Source organism: Daphnia pulex, chromosome 2, assembly GCF_021134715.1.
Source record: "Daphnia pulex isolate KAP4 chromosome 2, ASM2113471v1".
Lineage (NCBI taxonomy): Eukaryota > Metazoa > Arthropoda > Branchiopoda > Diplostraca > Daphniidae > Daphnia > Daphnia pulex.
The window spans coordinates 7831407-7849517 of NC_060018.1; the positions used below are offsets into that span (position 1 = coordinate 7831407).

General features: G+C 39.1%; 1 protein-coding gene across 1 annotated transcript; it reads left to right on the top strand.

Annotated features, from left to right (window-relative positions):
- Window positions 1-715: 715 nt before the first annotated feature.
- On the top strand, window positions 716-14631 carry LOC124206809 (fibroblast growth factor receptor-like 1). Its single transcript, XM_046604177.1, has 7 exons — window positions 716-1873; window positions 12624-12806; window positions 12889-13013; window positions 13145-13309; window positions 13369-13503; window positions 14156-14411; window positions 14468-14631. Exons 2-7 carry the CDS (start codon window positions 12629-12631, stop codon window positions 14584-14586), a joined length of 978 nt encoding a protein of 325 aa, XP_046460133.1. The 5' UTR covers window positions 716-1873; window positions 12624-12628; the 3' UTR covers window positions 14587-14631.
- The last annotated feature ends 3480 nt before the right edge of the window (window positions 14632-18111 follow it).

Sequence of the window (18111 nt, forward strand, 5' to 3'; positions counted from 1 at the left end):
CTCTATATACGGCGAAATGCAGGTACATCTATAATACACAGCCAAGTGCCATGGTGGAAAAAATATATTCCGTGCAGCTCCGAGAATACAATACATAATCCATCACGCTGGAGGAAGACATATACACCACCGTCCAATCACGAGAGCGCCTTTCTTAGTTTTCTCTCTATCCTTTACCACCGTCGCCATAGTTGCGATTTGCCAAATCAATTCTAGATGATAGATGTGCTACTGTTTGTGCTTAGTGTGTCTGCAGTGTCTGCTCATTCACGCTCAAGTTGGAGGGGCAATCCAAGTCTGGAATACACTGGCGGAATTTGAACGACATTTGCTTATAGATGGAGAAAAGATGCCCGAAAGACTTTGGGGATATGAAACGCAATGTGCGTTCGGCGTGGCAGCGGTGCGGTGCTGGTGGAATCTGCGTTGGTAGATGAGTTGTGCTGTCGACGCTGCTGAGGGATTCTAGTCTCGTTCTTCTGCTGGGTTCTACTATTGACGCGCTGTATCGACTTATACAGTATATAGCCTATATACCAAGGACACAGAGCTAGAGAGCTAGAGAGAGCTAGAGAGAGAAGAAAGATAGACGGTATTATATAAGAGCAAGAGCTGTAGAGCGAGAAAAGGAGGGTTAGATAGATGTGCTGTGCGGAGTGCGCAAGCGCCTCATCCGGCTGCTGCTGCTGTTAAAGCCAAAGGGATATTTTGTGTCGAGATATATATTGGAGGGGGTGGAATCAGCTCCACATGTCGTCTCGGTGCGCGGTCCGCTCTCGAACGAAGCCAAGAGGAACAACTCGACACGCCAGCCCAGTCACAGTCATATCAGTACAGCTCTCGATCAGGACGGCCACAGCACAGCAGAGCAGCTCTCTATATGCTCCTGTTGTAATAGAGGCTATCTAGCTAGCGACGTTTCTCCTATTTGATTGGTTGTCTACCTATACACCACAGCAGTCCATCGCTCGTCGATATACTAGCCACGTACAGCCGGACACCCACGCACGACAGTTTCGCCCATTTTTCTTCTGCTCGAATCCTGCCGTCATCAATCATTTATTTTTCTTCATTGACTCGTTTTGATCCTCGTTGATGGTCTTTTGTATCTTTTTGATTGTCCGTCTATAAGATATCTCGTCGTCGTCGTCGTCGTTTTCATCACTCTACTCTGTTTAGGTTATCTGTATAGAGTCTAGACGTGTCTGTCTATTTATCTTTCATCGTTTCTCACACGCCTTGTAGAGATATTGGCGCGCTTGATTCTCTTTGATCATCGCTGAGTGATGTACACAACTTGTGCAGTTGATAAATTCCCGTCTTGTTAGTGCCGCTCGCTCGCGTCAGATGATTGCCTACAGTAACCGCGTCGCACCAGCAGCAGCACATCCCCCAAGGATGAATTGATTTGCTTTGCCGTTTTCCCACTTTGCCCGTTTTCACTCTCTACGTTTTGACATTGGTGCTGCTGCTACATCTCTCCTCTATCTACATAGCTGCCGCTGCTGCTGCTGCTGGAAATCCTCCTTGATTTTGGACGACCAAAAGGATCGTCGTCGTCGTCGCAGTTCCGCTTTGTCACACGCACAGATTCTCACACGTGTGCCCCGGATGAAGACTGGGCGACAGACATCACCCCACTCATTTCGGGGGACATGAACTCTCGAGACAAGTGTGAAGTGAGAATTATGTTGCCAACTGTTGTATAGACATTGCCGTCGTCGGGGCATCTACCACCACCGAAGGCAACCAGCAGTGACCATTTGATTTCACAAGTTTATTGGACGCTTTTCTCTTATACAAAAGACAAATCGGGGAAATATATTAGGACGCATAGTTGTTGGATCTCATCGGCGCAAATCACAAATTGTTGGTAAGTTGGAAGACATTTTCAATCTTTCTTCGTTTCTACTAATTGACATTGACATTGTTTGATGCTATTTGAATTTAAACTGTGATGGCTATCGATGCGAATGTAACCGTTAATATATTTATTCTTCCAGCTGGACAATTCGATCAAATCTTATAGCTATTATGATCATTTAGTCAACCGTAATAAAGTAACGGTCAAATCAAAAACCAACGGCCAACGTCAAATCAATTTCAAATTGATTCAAATTGAGACAAATTGACAATTTGTCTCCATCATTTCAAATTGATTTTGAAAAAAAAAATCTTTCACTGGTAACCTCGCAAATGTTAGTTTTAGACGACATAACATATACATCATGTAATATAGGCCTATGTATTACGTCGAATGCATTCAAAGGTTAATTCCATAGGACAATATTACATCTGAAAGAAAAAAAAAGTTGCGTAGTTCTTGAAGTTATCTGGCCAAGATTCAAATTGTCGGCAAATATAAACGTCGACATAGGCAGCCGCCGTGAGACGACGACCCGGTTGTCGCAACTTTTAATCAATTGGTTAAACTTCACTTTGTGTGATGTTCTTCTTTGCGTGTTATATCGAATTAAAAGCAGCCCGACGACTCAAGAAGTGACGTGCTTCTGCGAGTTGATTTTTGGAGATGACATTTCTCGTTTTGTATTTGCCGCCACATCATCTCGAAACCACTTTGAACAGCAACCGCTCCTCTACCTATATTTATTTGAAGGATAGAAATATACTGTACAGAATTTTAAAAGCCACTGAACCTGTTTCCATGAAATACGACCGCGCTCGCCTGTAAGTTATTTCCCGAGGAGAAGATTTGTGACGTTGAAATTCTCATTACCTCTGTCGTCCGGGGGATGCTGTCTTGGAGTCTTGGGCGTTAGATCTAATTAGCCGATATTCGTTGAAAACAATCCGACGTATTTGTTTTTGTGACAGACTTTTAATGAACTCGCATAGTACACTTTACATATTGCATATAGCAGCTCTGTACTAGATATGCTGGCTATACCTATACTGTGTGAAAAGCTGCTGTCGACTTCAAAAGCAGATGGATAGAGAGAGAAGGTGATGCATATAGGCGCGGGAGTGTTGGCGCATTTCTGAGCCCCATGGTTGACAATCTTTGCTGATGGTCGTCTCTCTATACAACATATATACAACGCTAGACTCTACAGAATGAAGGTGGAACGTGGCTTGAACGGAATTTTCACGTTTTTTTTTTCTTTCTTTTTTTCTCTCTTCTTTTTCTCTCGAACGATATATCAGTCCCCAATGGCGTACGTGCCCTTTTCGGGCGAAAGAGTGACGCCCGTTGCCCCCTCCCCCCCCCCCCCCCATTTGCTGTCACACAGGGAGGGAATTTAAAAAGCTGCTGCAGCACAGCACACACGTCACTGATGTATTATACACAACCTGGCGACGCCAGCAACACACACACACACACACACAACCACCCATTTTCGTCTGATCTTTTCCGGGGACGACTCTTGACGCCCTTTTGTTTTTTGATTTTCTTTTCTTTCGCTCGTTATTTGCCCAGCTGTGAAAATCTCAGTTAGATGTACGACCGAAAAACAGTCAAGTATACCCGCACTGATATACTCGGACACTGAATTGATGATGGCCCTACACACTTGCAGTGATGTACACAATAGTTATCTATACATACGCGTTGGATATATTTAAGTCTCTCTCCTATTTCTCTTCATTCCTCCCAGGTTTTCTGTCTTACATATTTATGGCTGCTGTGTGCAGACAGACCGTGTTCGGTACAATGCGAATCATGAGGGTAAAACGTTGACTCTAAACTCTAGACGGGCTTTAGACTCAAATCTCGAATCGAAACAAACAAGAAATTAAAGGCTCTCAGCGAGAGAGAATGGCGCGGCCCTTTTGTTTGCGCGACTCTTTTTGAATGCCACACGCCCAGTCCAACAGCAACAACAACAAATCTAGAGGAGAGAAAAGCCACGAAAAAGACAAATAGGAGAAAAAGAAGAGAAAAGACTATAGTCTATACAAGTAGCTTGTCCTGATATTAGTATATTTAAAGGCCACACACATCAGCAGCAGCAGCCAATCTATGCCATTGAAAAATAAACAGGAGGCGAGTAGATAGTATAGTAGCTATACAGCTATATATGTAAATGGGGGGGGGGAAACAAAAAGTTGGCTGCGCTGCTGCTGCTGCTGCTGCCAAGACGAGCCAAACTACCATCGGGGAATGTTAGGCCTTTTTAAATAAGCCAAGAGCATACGCGGCACGTTATTTCGCATCCAGGAGCGAGAGCGCCCGTACTATTTGTTTGCCGTATGTGCGTAGTGTGCTGTGTAAAGGGAAAAAGTACCCGAAAACTTGTTATTATCATAGGGCAAACAAAATGTGCGCAATCCCGGCCTGCCCAATTTGGTGTTGCCCCATAGCCAAATAGAACAGCAGCAGCAGCCGAGAATGCTTTCGTGCTGTACACTGCTGCCCACGCGCACTCGTCTTCTCTCTAAATTTGAGGTTTGAACATGTACCCTTTCAACTGTGCTATATGAATGTATATATAAGCCGCTGAACTGATGAACGGAGATGCCGCGCCATTCCCTTTAAATTGGGAAGATGGCGAGGAGTGATTAAGAACTTTCGCCAAAGCGCTCGGCTAGTCGGCTGCTAGCTAGGCTCCACAGACACCAATCAAAAATCATTTTTCCACTGCCAGCAACAGAGAACAGAGCTATATTATTATCGGCCTAATTTCTTATTTTTTCCCTCTTTTGATTTCATCAAAACCCTGAAAGCTATATATAGATATCGACGAATTCTATATAACAGCCTTGATATCAGTTTTGTAATGCGCTTTCGCTTGCTTTTTTTTGTTGATGTTGTTTTTTTTTTTTAAATAATATACCAAACACTTTGGTAAATATAAAATCCAATTTTTTGAAGTGTTTTCTAGAAAGATAAAAAGGGAGAGAGGGATTCACAGTTAGTCAATAAAGTTAGAGCGGCCGAAGTATATAGTCAAGTTGAGTATAATTGATCCAATATAAATGTTGCAGCATTGGCTCGTATAGGCCTATGCACACCGTTTGGCAGAAGGCAATCTATTAAAGATAGATGGAATCTGACAGCTATTTTAGATGGGAAAAAAGGCCGTGCTGAGTATAAGAGGGGAGTATAGATGCTACATAGACATGTCTCGAACTTTTCAGCGGGCGCCGTATATAATAAAACGCCGCAACTTTTTCTGCTCACAGTCAATGACGATGATCGACCTTTTCTGCACAAGTTTGATAAGCCGGATGATTCAACTTCCATATACGTATTTGATCGCCTTCGGCATTAGACGCGATGCCCTATGTGTTTTAAGCAGCCCAGCAACAATAACAAGAGAAAATGCGCGAGGAGATAACCAGCAGCAGCAGTAGCCATGGCGGCGCTAGTTGCTGATGGTCTCTTTCTACTCTCGCTGCTGATGTCCAGCATCAACTGGCTTTAATTACCTTCCTCTTGTAATCCTCCTATATAGCAGCGGCGCTCAAAAGTGCTGACTGTATATACACGCGCGTTGTTGCCCGTCTGACGTCGTGTCACGTCCTCCTCTATAGCCACAACTGCTGCACAAGAACGAGAACAGTCAATGCTGCGTCTAAAGCAATCACAGGCTGTCCAATGCGCTCTGGCACCCAACAGCGCGCCCAGCGCCCGTCCACTTTCTTGTATATATAGCTGTACCACCGCGGCGAGTTCACAAAATTTGTTTGAGGTATATATACTTATAACTAGAAAACTTTACATAATTCGCACACTGCCTCGATTATTTATTTATTTTTGAACTGCTGCTTTGAAAAATAAATATATCTAACCCAATTTCTCGACATCATTAAAAAGAGGCGATGTTTCCAAGAATCGCCAGCAAGAATATAAAGTTATGCAGATTATTAAGGAAAAACGAGTCAAAGGAATTTATGTATTCGGAGGCACGCCGAGAGTGAATTATAAGACACGATGTTGATGGGATATTTTCCACTGAATAAGAAGTGCGGATACGATGATCATGTGAGGTTATGTCGTTATGTGTCCGTTCAATCGTGGATTCATCAAGGACAGTTAATATTTGCCAATGTGCTGATCGTAGAATATATATTTGAGGAGAAGCTGGATGGAACTCACAGCGCTATACATGTATGCACATCAATCCGCATCAATTAATTCTCGAGAGACACATATATAAGAACCGGCGTTATATTTATAGCCAGCCAAAATGAGAATGTGCTACGCGCATTTTTAATGAGACTAATATATAGCTACAGTGTGTTCAGTATAGTATATAATACACTTATGGTAATTTTCTTCTATTATACTGACCTATCCAACGTAACCTGCTTGAGTGCTTGTGCAAATACATATAGTTTAGTATACCTTTTCCTAATATCTATATATACTCCGTTCTGTTTGTCGCATCTAAATAGTATTCTCTATAGATTATATATCACTAGCGAGCACCAGGGAACTTCTTCTTCATGCGGAAATAACAACAAAATGGAGATGTGCATGTATATCACGACAGAAAAAAAGTTCAAAAGTCACTTGAATCCATGGGAAATATAAGTCACCAGCAGCGCACAATTATAATCATCAGCAGTTGCCAAGTTATACCTGAAGCGAAATATCCAGGACGAATGAATATTTAGTCATGTCAGGATCGATGCGTTGTAAAAGTTACCAAAAAGTCGACTATTCCTTCCTTATTCTTCACTTGGTCAAACGGCACGGGTGGCTGGCCTTTAAGACTGACCTCGTACCTATCTACCAAAAAAAAAACCCCTGTGGGCGTCAAGCTGTTGATTGGGGAATTGTCCACAATCCCGGTGTATCTATACTACATATTTGATCTAGTATGCAGCACGTTATAAAAATATATTATATATACGTGCTACACAATTAAAGAAGGCATTTCCCCCCTTTTCCCCATTTCTCTTTTCTTTTATGTATAAGACACTCTGGACTCTTTGACGTCATAAAGAAAAAAACGGACAATAAGTTCAAAAAAACGTTAGTGAGATCAATATAGGCTATATATAAATAGATATAGATTTCGATGGGACAAGCACTCGCTATATAGTCGCATTTATTCGTCGTGTATGTTTTTTTTTTTGTTTTTTTTTCAATCTCAGGCGACAATCAATATATCTATTCACGGAAGGCGCCGCTACTGTAGACTATATACATCGAAGATCGAACATGACCTTTTCGTGTGTGCTATGCATTTTCTGGGAATGTGATGGCAGAGAGATATATATGGCGGCGAGAGAGAGAGAGGGCTCTATGGTTATTTGTCGTCGGATACGGATCCGGATGGGACGACATCGAGGAGGGCGGAGAAGGGTCTAATGGACTTGTCAAATAGTATGCGTGTTATTGTGAGTTATCTACATATCCAGCATATCTGTATATTATTAGATGTTGAGCTTGTTCAGTATATTTGCGGAGACGGACGCGACCAGATCCTGCTGACAATGGAATTCTTTTTTTTTGTCAATATACTCTCCGCGTTCCGTCATGTGTGATACACACTCAGCAACGTTATGTAACATTTAAAATAATATACGCAGTCAAATCAAAGAATAGTTTATAGGCCTATATGTGTGTATTATTTTGAGTCTATTACATCATAGAACTGATGTGTACATTAGGCCTATGCTGTAATATGGCGGCTGCATCAGTATTATATTATTGATGTAAGCTAAAGAAGATGATATGATTTAGTATAGGCCTATTATATACTGTAGCTATCATCCCGTAAGATATGCAGCATGAGCTACACGGCAGCAACGGGCTGTTATATTATTATAAATTGGAATTTTATCTTTGTATTCTTTTCGATCAAGAATACATCATATATGGGATTACACTTGGTATCGCCACATGCAGCAGTTTGCAGCAACATTCGATGAAACTCTTTTCCTTCTCATAAAAGCTAAGAGGATGTTAGGCTATATATAACTCATATGTATAGGCCTATACAGGATCCGTATGTGCAGCTTATACAACCGTTGGCTTATACTGATTACATTTAAGAGTTATATTACAAATTACAATAGGTTTATATAACTTTTAAGATATGGGTACGATGGTTGTTATATGTGCTGTATATTCATTTTGCAATGAGAAATGAAAATATTTACAGGGTCTCTATATGTCTTATATGCGAGTCGGGTGCTGTTCTGCGCAGGTTCTTCAACAGCGCGAAGTTGTTGATCTCTAACTTGGGAGTTGAGACTAAATGGATGCGCTACGTGGGCCGGACGAAGAATCGAGTACGTCGTGCGTCATTTCTGTGTCCGCTTCGCACGCGGAGAACTATTGTTGTACAATAGATTTTATATAGCCTATACAATATGTGTGTATAACAATATACGCTCAGCTGACTTTGTGGAATACGACTTAACTTGTATGTAATAGACTTGTATACAGGAAAAGAAAAACACATTTTTTGCAGAAGAAAGAGATGAAGCGTGAAACGACCAAAAAAGAACTTGGTAGGAGTGTGAACGGAAACACGGGATATATATTAGTAATGCTGTAACGCAGCTATAGTAATTGAGTATAGTGCTGCACTGCTGCTAATGACGTGATAGTGGATGTTTTCCCTTTTTTTTCGTATATACGACGTCTTGTTAGTCGAGAAACAATAACCGCCATATCGCTATATAGCCAGCAACGAGAGCTATAATATATAAACAATAATATACAGCCAGCCGATTCCATTTTCCTTATAATAATTTTCTTCTGCTTTTGTTATTCACGCGATTATTTATAGATTTCTCAATGCACTTGATGCAAGCCAATTGAAGGAGCTCCTTATTATCAGAGTATTGATCTCTTTCTTTTTTATCTGGGAATAATGTAAAAAGGTCTATTATTATTTCTATACGCAAGAAATAACGAATTGTTCTTGTCATTTAGACAATGATCTCGTCGTAACAAGACAAACGACGAATCAAGATAACAGTCAACCCAATTGTTCGACGTTGTTTACATTGAAATAGGCCTGTACACGATGGTGACGATGTCGTATCTAGGCCTAGTATATAGGAGATATAGTGGAGACGCTCAGTTGTACAATAGAATCAGAGACAGAACGCCTATAGGCCTATTACGCAGAACGCACTGAGAAGGGAGTGCGAGTTACTCGTCACAAAAGTATGATTGCTCGTCGTTATTTCCACCGTACAATCACAATTAGAAGTTAGCAGCTCATTATTGAAAATACAACAGATATATTTGAGACGTTCTCCTTGTTCATGGGTGAATGCGTGAAACTACTTTATCATAGTAGCACGCATGTAAACTGCTGCATTTAACAAGTGTAAATTTACACAGTGCTCGGTTTCGTGATGAGTGCGCACATCTTTTTTCGGGACCGGTGGGTTCACCAGTGTGAACTGTGACGACTGTGAAGTCGTCTCATTATTTAAAAAAAAAGTTCGTCTTCAGAAATCATTCTCGTGAATCATTATGAACGCATCACGTGCCATATAACTGCTGTAGTAAGCAACCTGCAAAGACAATTGAGTCACTAATTAAATATACATGTAGGCCTGTATATCTCGAGTTAGCTGTTATGTTGTATCTTTTTATTCTTTCGCGCATGATAAAATGAATAAGGCGAGAGAAACAATATGAAAACCGAATGAACGGGTCAATGTGTATAGCCCCATCTGATGATATTTCTTCGTATCAAATGATAGGATTAATTGCTCTAATATCATATTGCGGTATCACGAAGTTAAAAAAAGAAAAGAAAACTGGGCTCTCGTCATGTGCTATATATATAGTCTCGTCGTATAAAAGTTATATTGATGCTAGGCTATGTTATGATATGAAACACGACAACTACAACGTTCTTCGACTACAAACAATTCAATAAAAGAAATACCAAAACGAAGAAAAATAAAAGAAAAAAAAATCCTGACTTCAGTACCAGCATCGGAATAAAACGGCTGTGTTTGCTTCTGCAGAGCTGCTTGGGCTTGGCTCTCGCTGCGCTTATTGTTAAGAACGAAAGTATAAAAAAAAGGAAATGGGCTGTATACAAAGAATTTCAATAATATGCGCCCTTTACACAACAGTCCGCGTGTCTCTCTTTTGTAACCTGTGCAGGAGCGGCACTATACACAGCGGTCTAACGACTGGTTTGTGTGCTCACTAGGGAAATTAAGATCCGAACGATTTCTTCAAAAGCAGCAAATCAACGGAACTCGGAATGGTCGGTAACGTGAACGTTCAACGACAGTATATAGATATAGAGGCTGCCAACTTGATAACCTGTCAGCGGAAAGTGAATGATGGCCTTTCGCTGCAATATGGTTATTGTCTGGGCTGGAGCTTCAGTGCTTCAGTCCAACAACGACGACATAGATTTTTTGCAATTTTCGTTGAAAGTTTCTGTTTGTGTTCACAGCTATGTAGCGCTACTTATTAGAGGTTTGACTATATAAGTCAGTTGAAACATAATCTCTTACAGTACCTACACAAAGTTTGGAAACACGGCGAGTGTTTCCGCGCTTCTAACACGGCGGCTTACGGCCAAAGTGTCTCCCTTTTTTACGCGATAACTCACGTTTGAGTTATCGCAAAGCAAATTTTAAAAAATCTTCTTGGTGAGGAAAGAATTTCCTTTCACCATGATTTTTTGTAGATTTTAGTGAATCGAAGTTGATCCCCAAGAGACTAGATATAAAGTTTGGAAACATCGGCGCGCTCGCCATATGTTTCCAAGCTAAGTGCAAGTGTATGCTAGTTAAAAAATCATAAAAAATTGAAATTAATCAATTATGACTTGAAACTTGCACAAACGGTAGACGACATAGTCGTCTACATTTGGACAAAGTTTCAAATTTTTTTAATTAAACGCTGATTTTTGCCGATTTTTTAAAGAAAAAATCCGATTAATTTTCGTGGCGCAGGGACGAAATCCGAGCCCGGGGGAAGAATAGAGGGAAGAAAATAGGAGAGAACAAAGGGGTCCGGCGGTTTTCCCTCTTCTATTCTTCCCTCGGGGCAGGATACGCTCCACGCGACGAAAGAAGAAAAATCAACATTTAATGAAAAAATCGGCAAAAATCAGCGTTTAATTCAAAAAATTTGAAACTTTTCCCAAATGTAGACAACAATGTCGTCTACTGTTTGTGCAAGTTTCAAGTCATAATTGATTAATTTTAATTTTTTATGATTTTTTAACTAGCATACACTTTAGCTTGGAAACATATGGCGAGCGCGCCGATGTTTCCAAACTTTATATCTAGTCTTTTGGGGATAAACTTCGATTCACGAAAATCTACAAAAAATCATGGTGAAAGGAAATTCTTTCCTCACCAAGAATATTTTTTAAAATTTGCTTTGCAATAACTCAAACGTGAGTTATCGCGTAAATAAGGGAGACACTTTGGTCGTAAGCCGCCGTGTTAGAAGCGCGGAAACACTCGCCGTGTTTCCAAACTTTGTGTAGGTACTGTACCTTTGGGAAATCTTCTTCATTTTAAAAATGAAAATTCTGTCATTTCCGTATCGCACGGCGTTTTTAAGGAGGTTCAAGGGGTGGAAATCCAAAAGTGGTTTCGTTTCCGGGCCTATAAAAAAGACAGCATAGCCTAATCCCAATATTATCCTTACCTAGTTATTAGTACGTTTGCGCAAATTTGCTATTGACTTATTAACACATTTTTCACAGTGAGCGAAAAAATTTGTCATAAAAATATTGTTGTTTAGAAATTAATTCAAATTTTTTCTAATCCTGAAAGTAGAAAGAGACACGAATTCAAAAATAAAAAAGTGCCACCTGTTTAATTTTTGCACTAGGCAAATTACCCTTTTTTTGTAAGATATTCCCGTAAGATAACCCAGCGTTTTTCGTCCTCTTGCGACCGAGGGATTGCATTTTAAAAATTACCAGTTGTAGTTTTTAATAATGCGCATCTTTAAAAAAAAAATTACGGAAATAGTCCATTTAGTATGGAAACAACAACTAAAATAATTTTTTGGCCCTTAAATCGTGTCGTCCATTTCGTTTTCTTTTTTCTTTTGTGGAATACCCTAGTTAACTTAAAATTTATAGAAAATAAGTTTCTGAAAGGAAATTCTTTCTTCTTTCAGAAACCAATTTTTATTTATTTTTATTAACAAAATTATTGCTTGAAAACGCAATAATAACAAAGAAACCTTTTCTCGGGGCAACTTGTGTTGCTGGGTTAGAGATGGGAGGGTGGTTGATGTGAGGGAGTTGATGACGCCATCGCCAAGTGTTCTTTTAGCCCATAAGAATAACATGGGCCATCCTACCCCGCGTACATGAGCATGTTGCCCCCCGACTAGACCCACCCTCCTTCATTTTCAAAGCGCTTTTGGTTTCAAACAAAGCAAATTGTCAGAAACTAAAAATACGCTTTTGATAGCTGATTTTGTCCTCTTTTTTTAAGCCTAGCGGGGATAAAAAATATTGAGAAATAAAGAAGTGGGGGCTCAAAAACAAAAAAAAGCGACAACTAGTACAACTCTCCCCTATTTCTCATCGTTTAAGGAACAACGGAGAGCAATAAAAAAAAACACATTTTGTAGATAGTTGGCTCAACAAAACTACACTGGCTTGATAAAAATAATATCGCTATATTGCTGTCGTTTGAATCTCATGTCCTTGGTGTCCGATGATTGATTGTAATTGTTTTCTCAATAGAAGAGATGGTGATGATTCGGGGGATCGTAACCATTATTTGGTGGTTATGCTGGGCAAGTTTGGAAACTTCAACTTCGTGGAAATCTTTCGGAAGCATCCTAGTAAGTAGTGATAACAACACTGACAGCAAAAGCAGTATACAGCCCTACGGATTAGTCAACAAATCACACGTCGTCACTTCCGGTGAGTTTTTTTTTAAATTTAAGGCTATCTTAATTTTTTTTACCCCAGTATGTAAATGGAATGTATATTTTTCTTATGACAGGGCGAAGATGGGATTTAAATGAAACGGAAACATCATTGCCGCCAAAGATAAACACAGTCATCACCGCGCAGTCAGGAGACACAGCATTTCTTCCTTGCCACGTATCACTGAGGGAAGACCACGGCGTAAGTTTTTGAATTTTTCGTAGTTAGTTAGTATATAATGATAAACTTTAATAAAAATATAAAAACAACAGTTTTCTTTTTACAAATAAACAATGAATTATTACTTGGATTTTTTTAAAATCAAATTTCAGGTGTCTTGGGTGCGTCGTCGAGATTGGCATATTTTAACGGCAGATTCAAAAGTATACTCAAGGGACGAAAGAATTCGCGTTACTTCTGTTGATAACACTGAAAATACTTGGACGTTACTAATAAAATACATCCAGAAAGAAGACGAAGGCATCTACGATTGTCAGGTTGTATTAAGAATTTTTTTTGAAGGATAATTAAGTGTTAATTGGTTTCTATTTTATAGATAACAACCAGGAGATCAGCATGGGCACAGTCCATTGAATTACGAATTGTTGAACCACAAGCCGTACTGGTTGGCACAGAAGATATATATGTTGGCGTCGGAAGTCCTTTCACTATTACTTGCGTCATCACAAACGTAAGGATAACTCATATGACTGAAATGCAATAACCTTTTGTTGGATGTAATATGATAACATATTTCTAACCTGTTATTTGTTCTCATATTTTCTTTTTGGAACGTCCCCTATAGGACTCTTTCGGATCTGTTTTCTTTTGCCGTTTTATCTGGCAACGCAGCATGGCTGTAGACTTTTGTAGCGCGAGAACGGGGAGAAGAGGGAGAATGGAACGAATGGGAGGGAGGAGGGCGTACGAACAAAAGGGGACCCACGTTTCCTCTTCTCCTCCATTCGTCCCATTCTCCCTCTTCTCCCCGTTCTCGCGCTACAAAAGTCTACAGCCATGCTGCGTTCCCAGATAAAACGGCAAAAGAAAACAGATACGAAAGAGCCCCATAGTAGCAATATATTGAACAAATAAAACATTTTGTTTGTAAAATTTTGCGATATATTTATTCCTACTACTTTTTTTACAAGAATCTTTTTTTTTTGTGGACGGAATAAAAATTTTTATTAATGTATGTAGCATCATCAAAATGATGGTGAATGAGAAAAAATTTGCAGAAAAGGAGCAATTTTACATGCAAAAGAATGGCAAAACTCGTTCAGCAGAACACTTAAGAATTTTGTACTATTATTCATCTCAGTGTTTATTTATATTTGAAACAGACCCTGAAACCACCGGAATACGTGTCTTGGAACGTTGACTCGAAATCTTTAAATTTTGGGAGTCAAGATCAACACCACCAACCCTCAGCCTTTAAAAAAAGGTGGAATGGAGCAGGTTATTCTGTGACATTTGATCCCGGTCCACCTTCGGTTAGCCGTCTAATGGTTAACAGTGCAACTCCATCTGATTCCGGGCGTTACACTTGTCAGCCATCCAGTGGACTTTCAGCTTCCACTCATGTTCATGTGGCACTTGGTAAATTTATTCCTATCTTCTATTTTACAAATTATTAATTGTTATGGAATTTCCAGGTAATGAGATGGCTGCTATACAGGCTGCCGACACAGCAGGCAGAGGTGGATGTTTGCGGTGGTTTTTATTAACAGTTGCCATTGTTTTACCATTACTCAACCTCAATTGGTACGATTAATATTGAGTCATGTTTCTGGAAAGATTCCACAAAACTAATTCTGTTGATGTTCGCTCACGTTAATACGAAAATACTATGTATAAAATACCCTGAAAATGTTAAGCATCCAGCACTGGGTGTTGGGACCAAACAATTAAACCACTAAACGAAGACGTTGAATGTTAAAGCATATTAAAGTTACATAGATCAATAAGTGTTTCTTTTTTATTATATGGGCTTAGCAGCGCAGCATATGTAATGTTTATAACTTCTAGAGTAGAAATCGTTGGCCATCTATGTTCAAAAGAGACTGCGAAAGGAGTTGATGGTTTCTTTTCAATGCGGAGCAGTTTCTGATTTTTACATTAAACGACAGATTCTATGATTTTAATGCGACAACCTACACTTTCTCTGCCGTCCTTCCTCATTTACATTGCGCGTGCAATATTATTATCGGAATTACTGGTTATTGAAAGGGGACACAGTAGTCGTAATCTGTGCACACTTAAATCATTAAATCAATTTCCCTATACAAACTAAAGGACAGAAGAACGGATGATATCCAACAATAACATGGCCTGTATAAACTCTTCAGAATAAGCTAGCAATTTTCTTAATTTTTTAATTTCCGGAAGAAGTCGTTGTATTTCTTTTGATTTATATTTGCGTTGTGAGCCTTATTCAATATTTTCAACAAAATATACACTTTTTAAAATTACAGTGGCCCTTTTTATATACAAAGGACAAGTCCAACATGAGATTACTTTAATAATAAGGTTGAAATTTTTCTGTTCATCTGGGCTGTAGATTAGGGTTGTTAAGATTGAATTGATTATTAAATCTCTGACAATTCAATTTACATCCTGTATATTGTTGGCTTGTTGCCTACAGCGTTTCATCAGTAATTTCGTGTACAGCAAGATACTATAGAAGAGATTGTTTGACCTTATATATTGAGTAATACCACTTGGAATATTGGTACTAAACCTAATTCCTTTCAATTAAAATTTATAAAATAAATTTGCGAATTTAAAATTCCGGAACTAAGTGGCTAATTATTTGAATTAGCCTACTATATGTTTACAATTATCTGGTACATTAATACATTATTTATAATTATTTAAAATCATAAGAGAAGGCCAAAATAGACAATATAAACGTCTGAAGTTGCCAGTTCGATTAAAGAAAAAAACAAAATTTTGTAAACTTCTTCAAATTTTAAAAACTTCAAATTTTATGTATAAAATTTGAAGTAATTTATATTTAGAATATTGTTAAAAACTGTGTAACACCCAGAGAATTACTTTGACCTTAAACCTTATCTGATACAAGAAAAAATAATTAATAACCTTTTTGAAAAACAAAATAAAATATATATTTGGTTAACACGGATCGCTGACTCTGACTTTAATATTTCAATCCTTCGTTGGTTTACATACAACTGTTTGTAAGCTTGAATATTATAAGTATGAATATTCTATGTAAATATTTGGTAAAGTTACATTCCACAGCTAACTTAGCTTATATTGCTCACTTATGACAAATTTATCCAAATATTACATTTCATGTAATTTAATATCCGAATTAAGATATTCCAGGTGCAATTACATATTTTGCAATCGTTCCCAAGTCTAATTTGCCGAATTAAATTTTACAGACAGCAAATATAATGTGTTTCATATTTTCGATAAATCAGCATTTTTATAAATACTTTATTTTAATAATTCCGTCTTGGTTTACATCAAAGGTGTCTATAAAACATTATTTCCCTATTTCTGAGTTGCAACCATTTTACGCTTATCACTTAAAACAGCATTATAGCAGATCTCGATGCGGTTTGGAAGTAATTTGTGTTGCGTGGAACAATTAATTTAAAACAAAAATATTTTTTTTTTTCAAATTACGAGAACACGTGAACGAATATAACGCGCTTTGAAAAATGGGGCGGAGTGACACACTCTAGATCACTAGGTTCGCCGACTTTCCCACTGATAGGGAGCGACCATTGCGTCCCCAGTGTTCGGTCGCACCAAAAGCGGCTCTTGAGAAAAGTTTTGACGGTGTAGAAACTTCTCTAGAGATGTTATTCCAACCAAGAAGTATTAGACAAGCCAAAAGGTCGTGCGTAGTTTACGCTGAAGCGCACACTGCGGCCGATGGCAGAACGAAAATTTTAGTTACGCTTCATAGATGACGTTCCCTTAATCCTTTCTTCGAAAAAGCGACCAAAACCGTCTGTTTCTTAAACAAAGGACTAGAGACTGAGCCCTGGTCAAATCCGGGAGCTCAGCAAAAAAAAAAAATGATTACAATTTAGCAACAAGGTTTGAGGCTAAAATATGGTTAGGGGAATAAGACAAAAGAAAAGCCACGTCTGTCGACTGGCGGCCGGGGCGTTCAAACGCGACGCGATTCCGAAGTCGGTGGGAACCGTAAAAAAATCAACTTTGTTTAGCAAGCTCAAATTATCTAGGAAGGAAGCTAACATTATATTGATCAATTTCAACATAAACAGAACAATTTTCATATTTAAAATAAACAATTCCCGTATGACAGACGTCAAATTAGAGGACTATAAATTAGGGAATATTTTTTTTATAAAGATGTATATTCGCCAAGGCGAATGTTGCCTGTATATTTACAGGAATAAAATAGAAGCAGGTACAACAAATAAAAAAACAAAGAGATGAAAACGAATAAACAAACAAAGAGAGAAGATGGACAAAGCAGAGCTTAAGATAATCTGAATGCAAATTCACTAGCCAAAATAAATGTGCTGGTTGCCAGAGCGCATTGAAGCGTAATAAGGAGATAGAGAGCTCGGAGAGTTTGAACTTTACTAGCAGACTCACTCAATTACACGAGTAGTTCAGAGTGGAGAATAAGTATATCGACAAGAAGGAAGAACTAATTCCGAAGCCATCAGACAAACATACTGGGGTTGAATGGACTCGTCCGACCGTGCTGACCAGGCTGACCCACTGGGTGGTCCGATTATTCGCGAGGTTGACTGGTTTAGGGCCAGACAAACGAAACCTCGGATGTCCGTAACGGCCACGGTCTGATTAAGGCGTCCGCTACAGCCAGTGGGCGTCCCCGGGCAGAGACCTCAGAGGCACACAAAACGACCAGACACAAACCAATTAGATGGATTCGAGCGGTGCATTAGTAAAGCCAGATCGCCGGAAAAAGGCTAGTTAAGTATAAGTAGAAGAGAAAGGTCAAGACTGATGTTGGAAACTTAGGGTGATCGACAGAAAGTGTGATAGAGCAAGCCACAAAGGTTTGTGTTCTGAGAACGTATGAAGCTGGACTGGCCACAGCAGATTTAGATTGGATGCGCATGCAATAAGATTCTCTCTGTGAGCTACATAATTTCAACAGACAAAAATGACATGGTTGGCATTTTCTTCGTCACCGGGCAAGCAAGAGCAGAGTGGTGACAATTTTCTTTTAATTTTGAACAGGAATTTGTTTGGGATGCACTGACATGAGAGAAAACTATATAAGACAAAATGGGCTAAAGGAAAATCTAGGATGGCAGCG

Bases quoted from the DNA above. Each gene is read 5' to 3' on its own strand.
- LOC124206809 (XM_046604177.1), top strand. From the start codon at position 12,629: ATGGTGATGATTCGGGGGATCGTAACCATTATTTGGTGGTTATGCTGG. The intron at 13,310-13,368 runs GTTGTATTAAGA...TCTATTTTATAG, and splicing joins AAGGCATCTACGATTGTCAG to ATAACAACCAGGAGATCAGC. The intron at 13,504-14,155 runs GTAAGGATAACT...TATTTGAAACAG, and splicing joins TTACTTGCGTCATCACAAAC to ACCCTGAAACCACCGGAATA.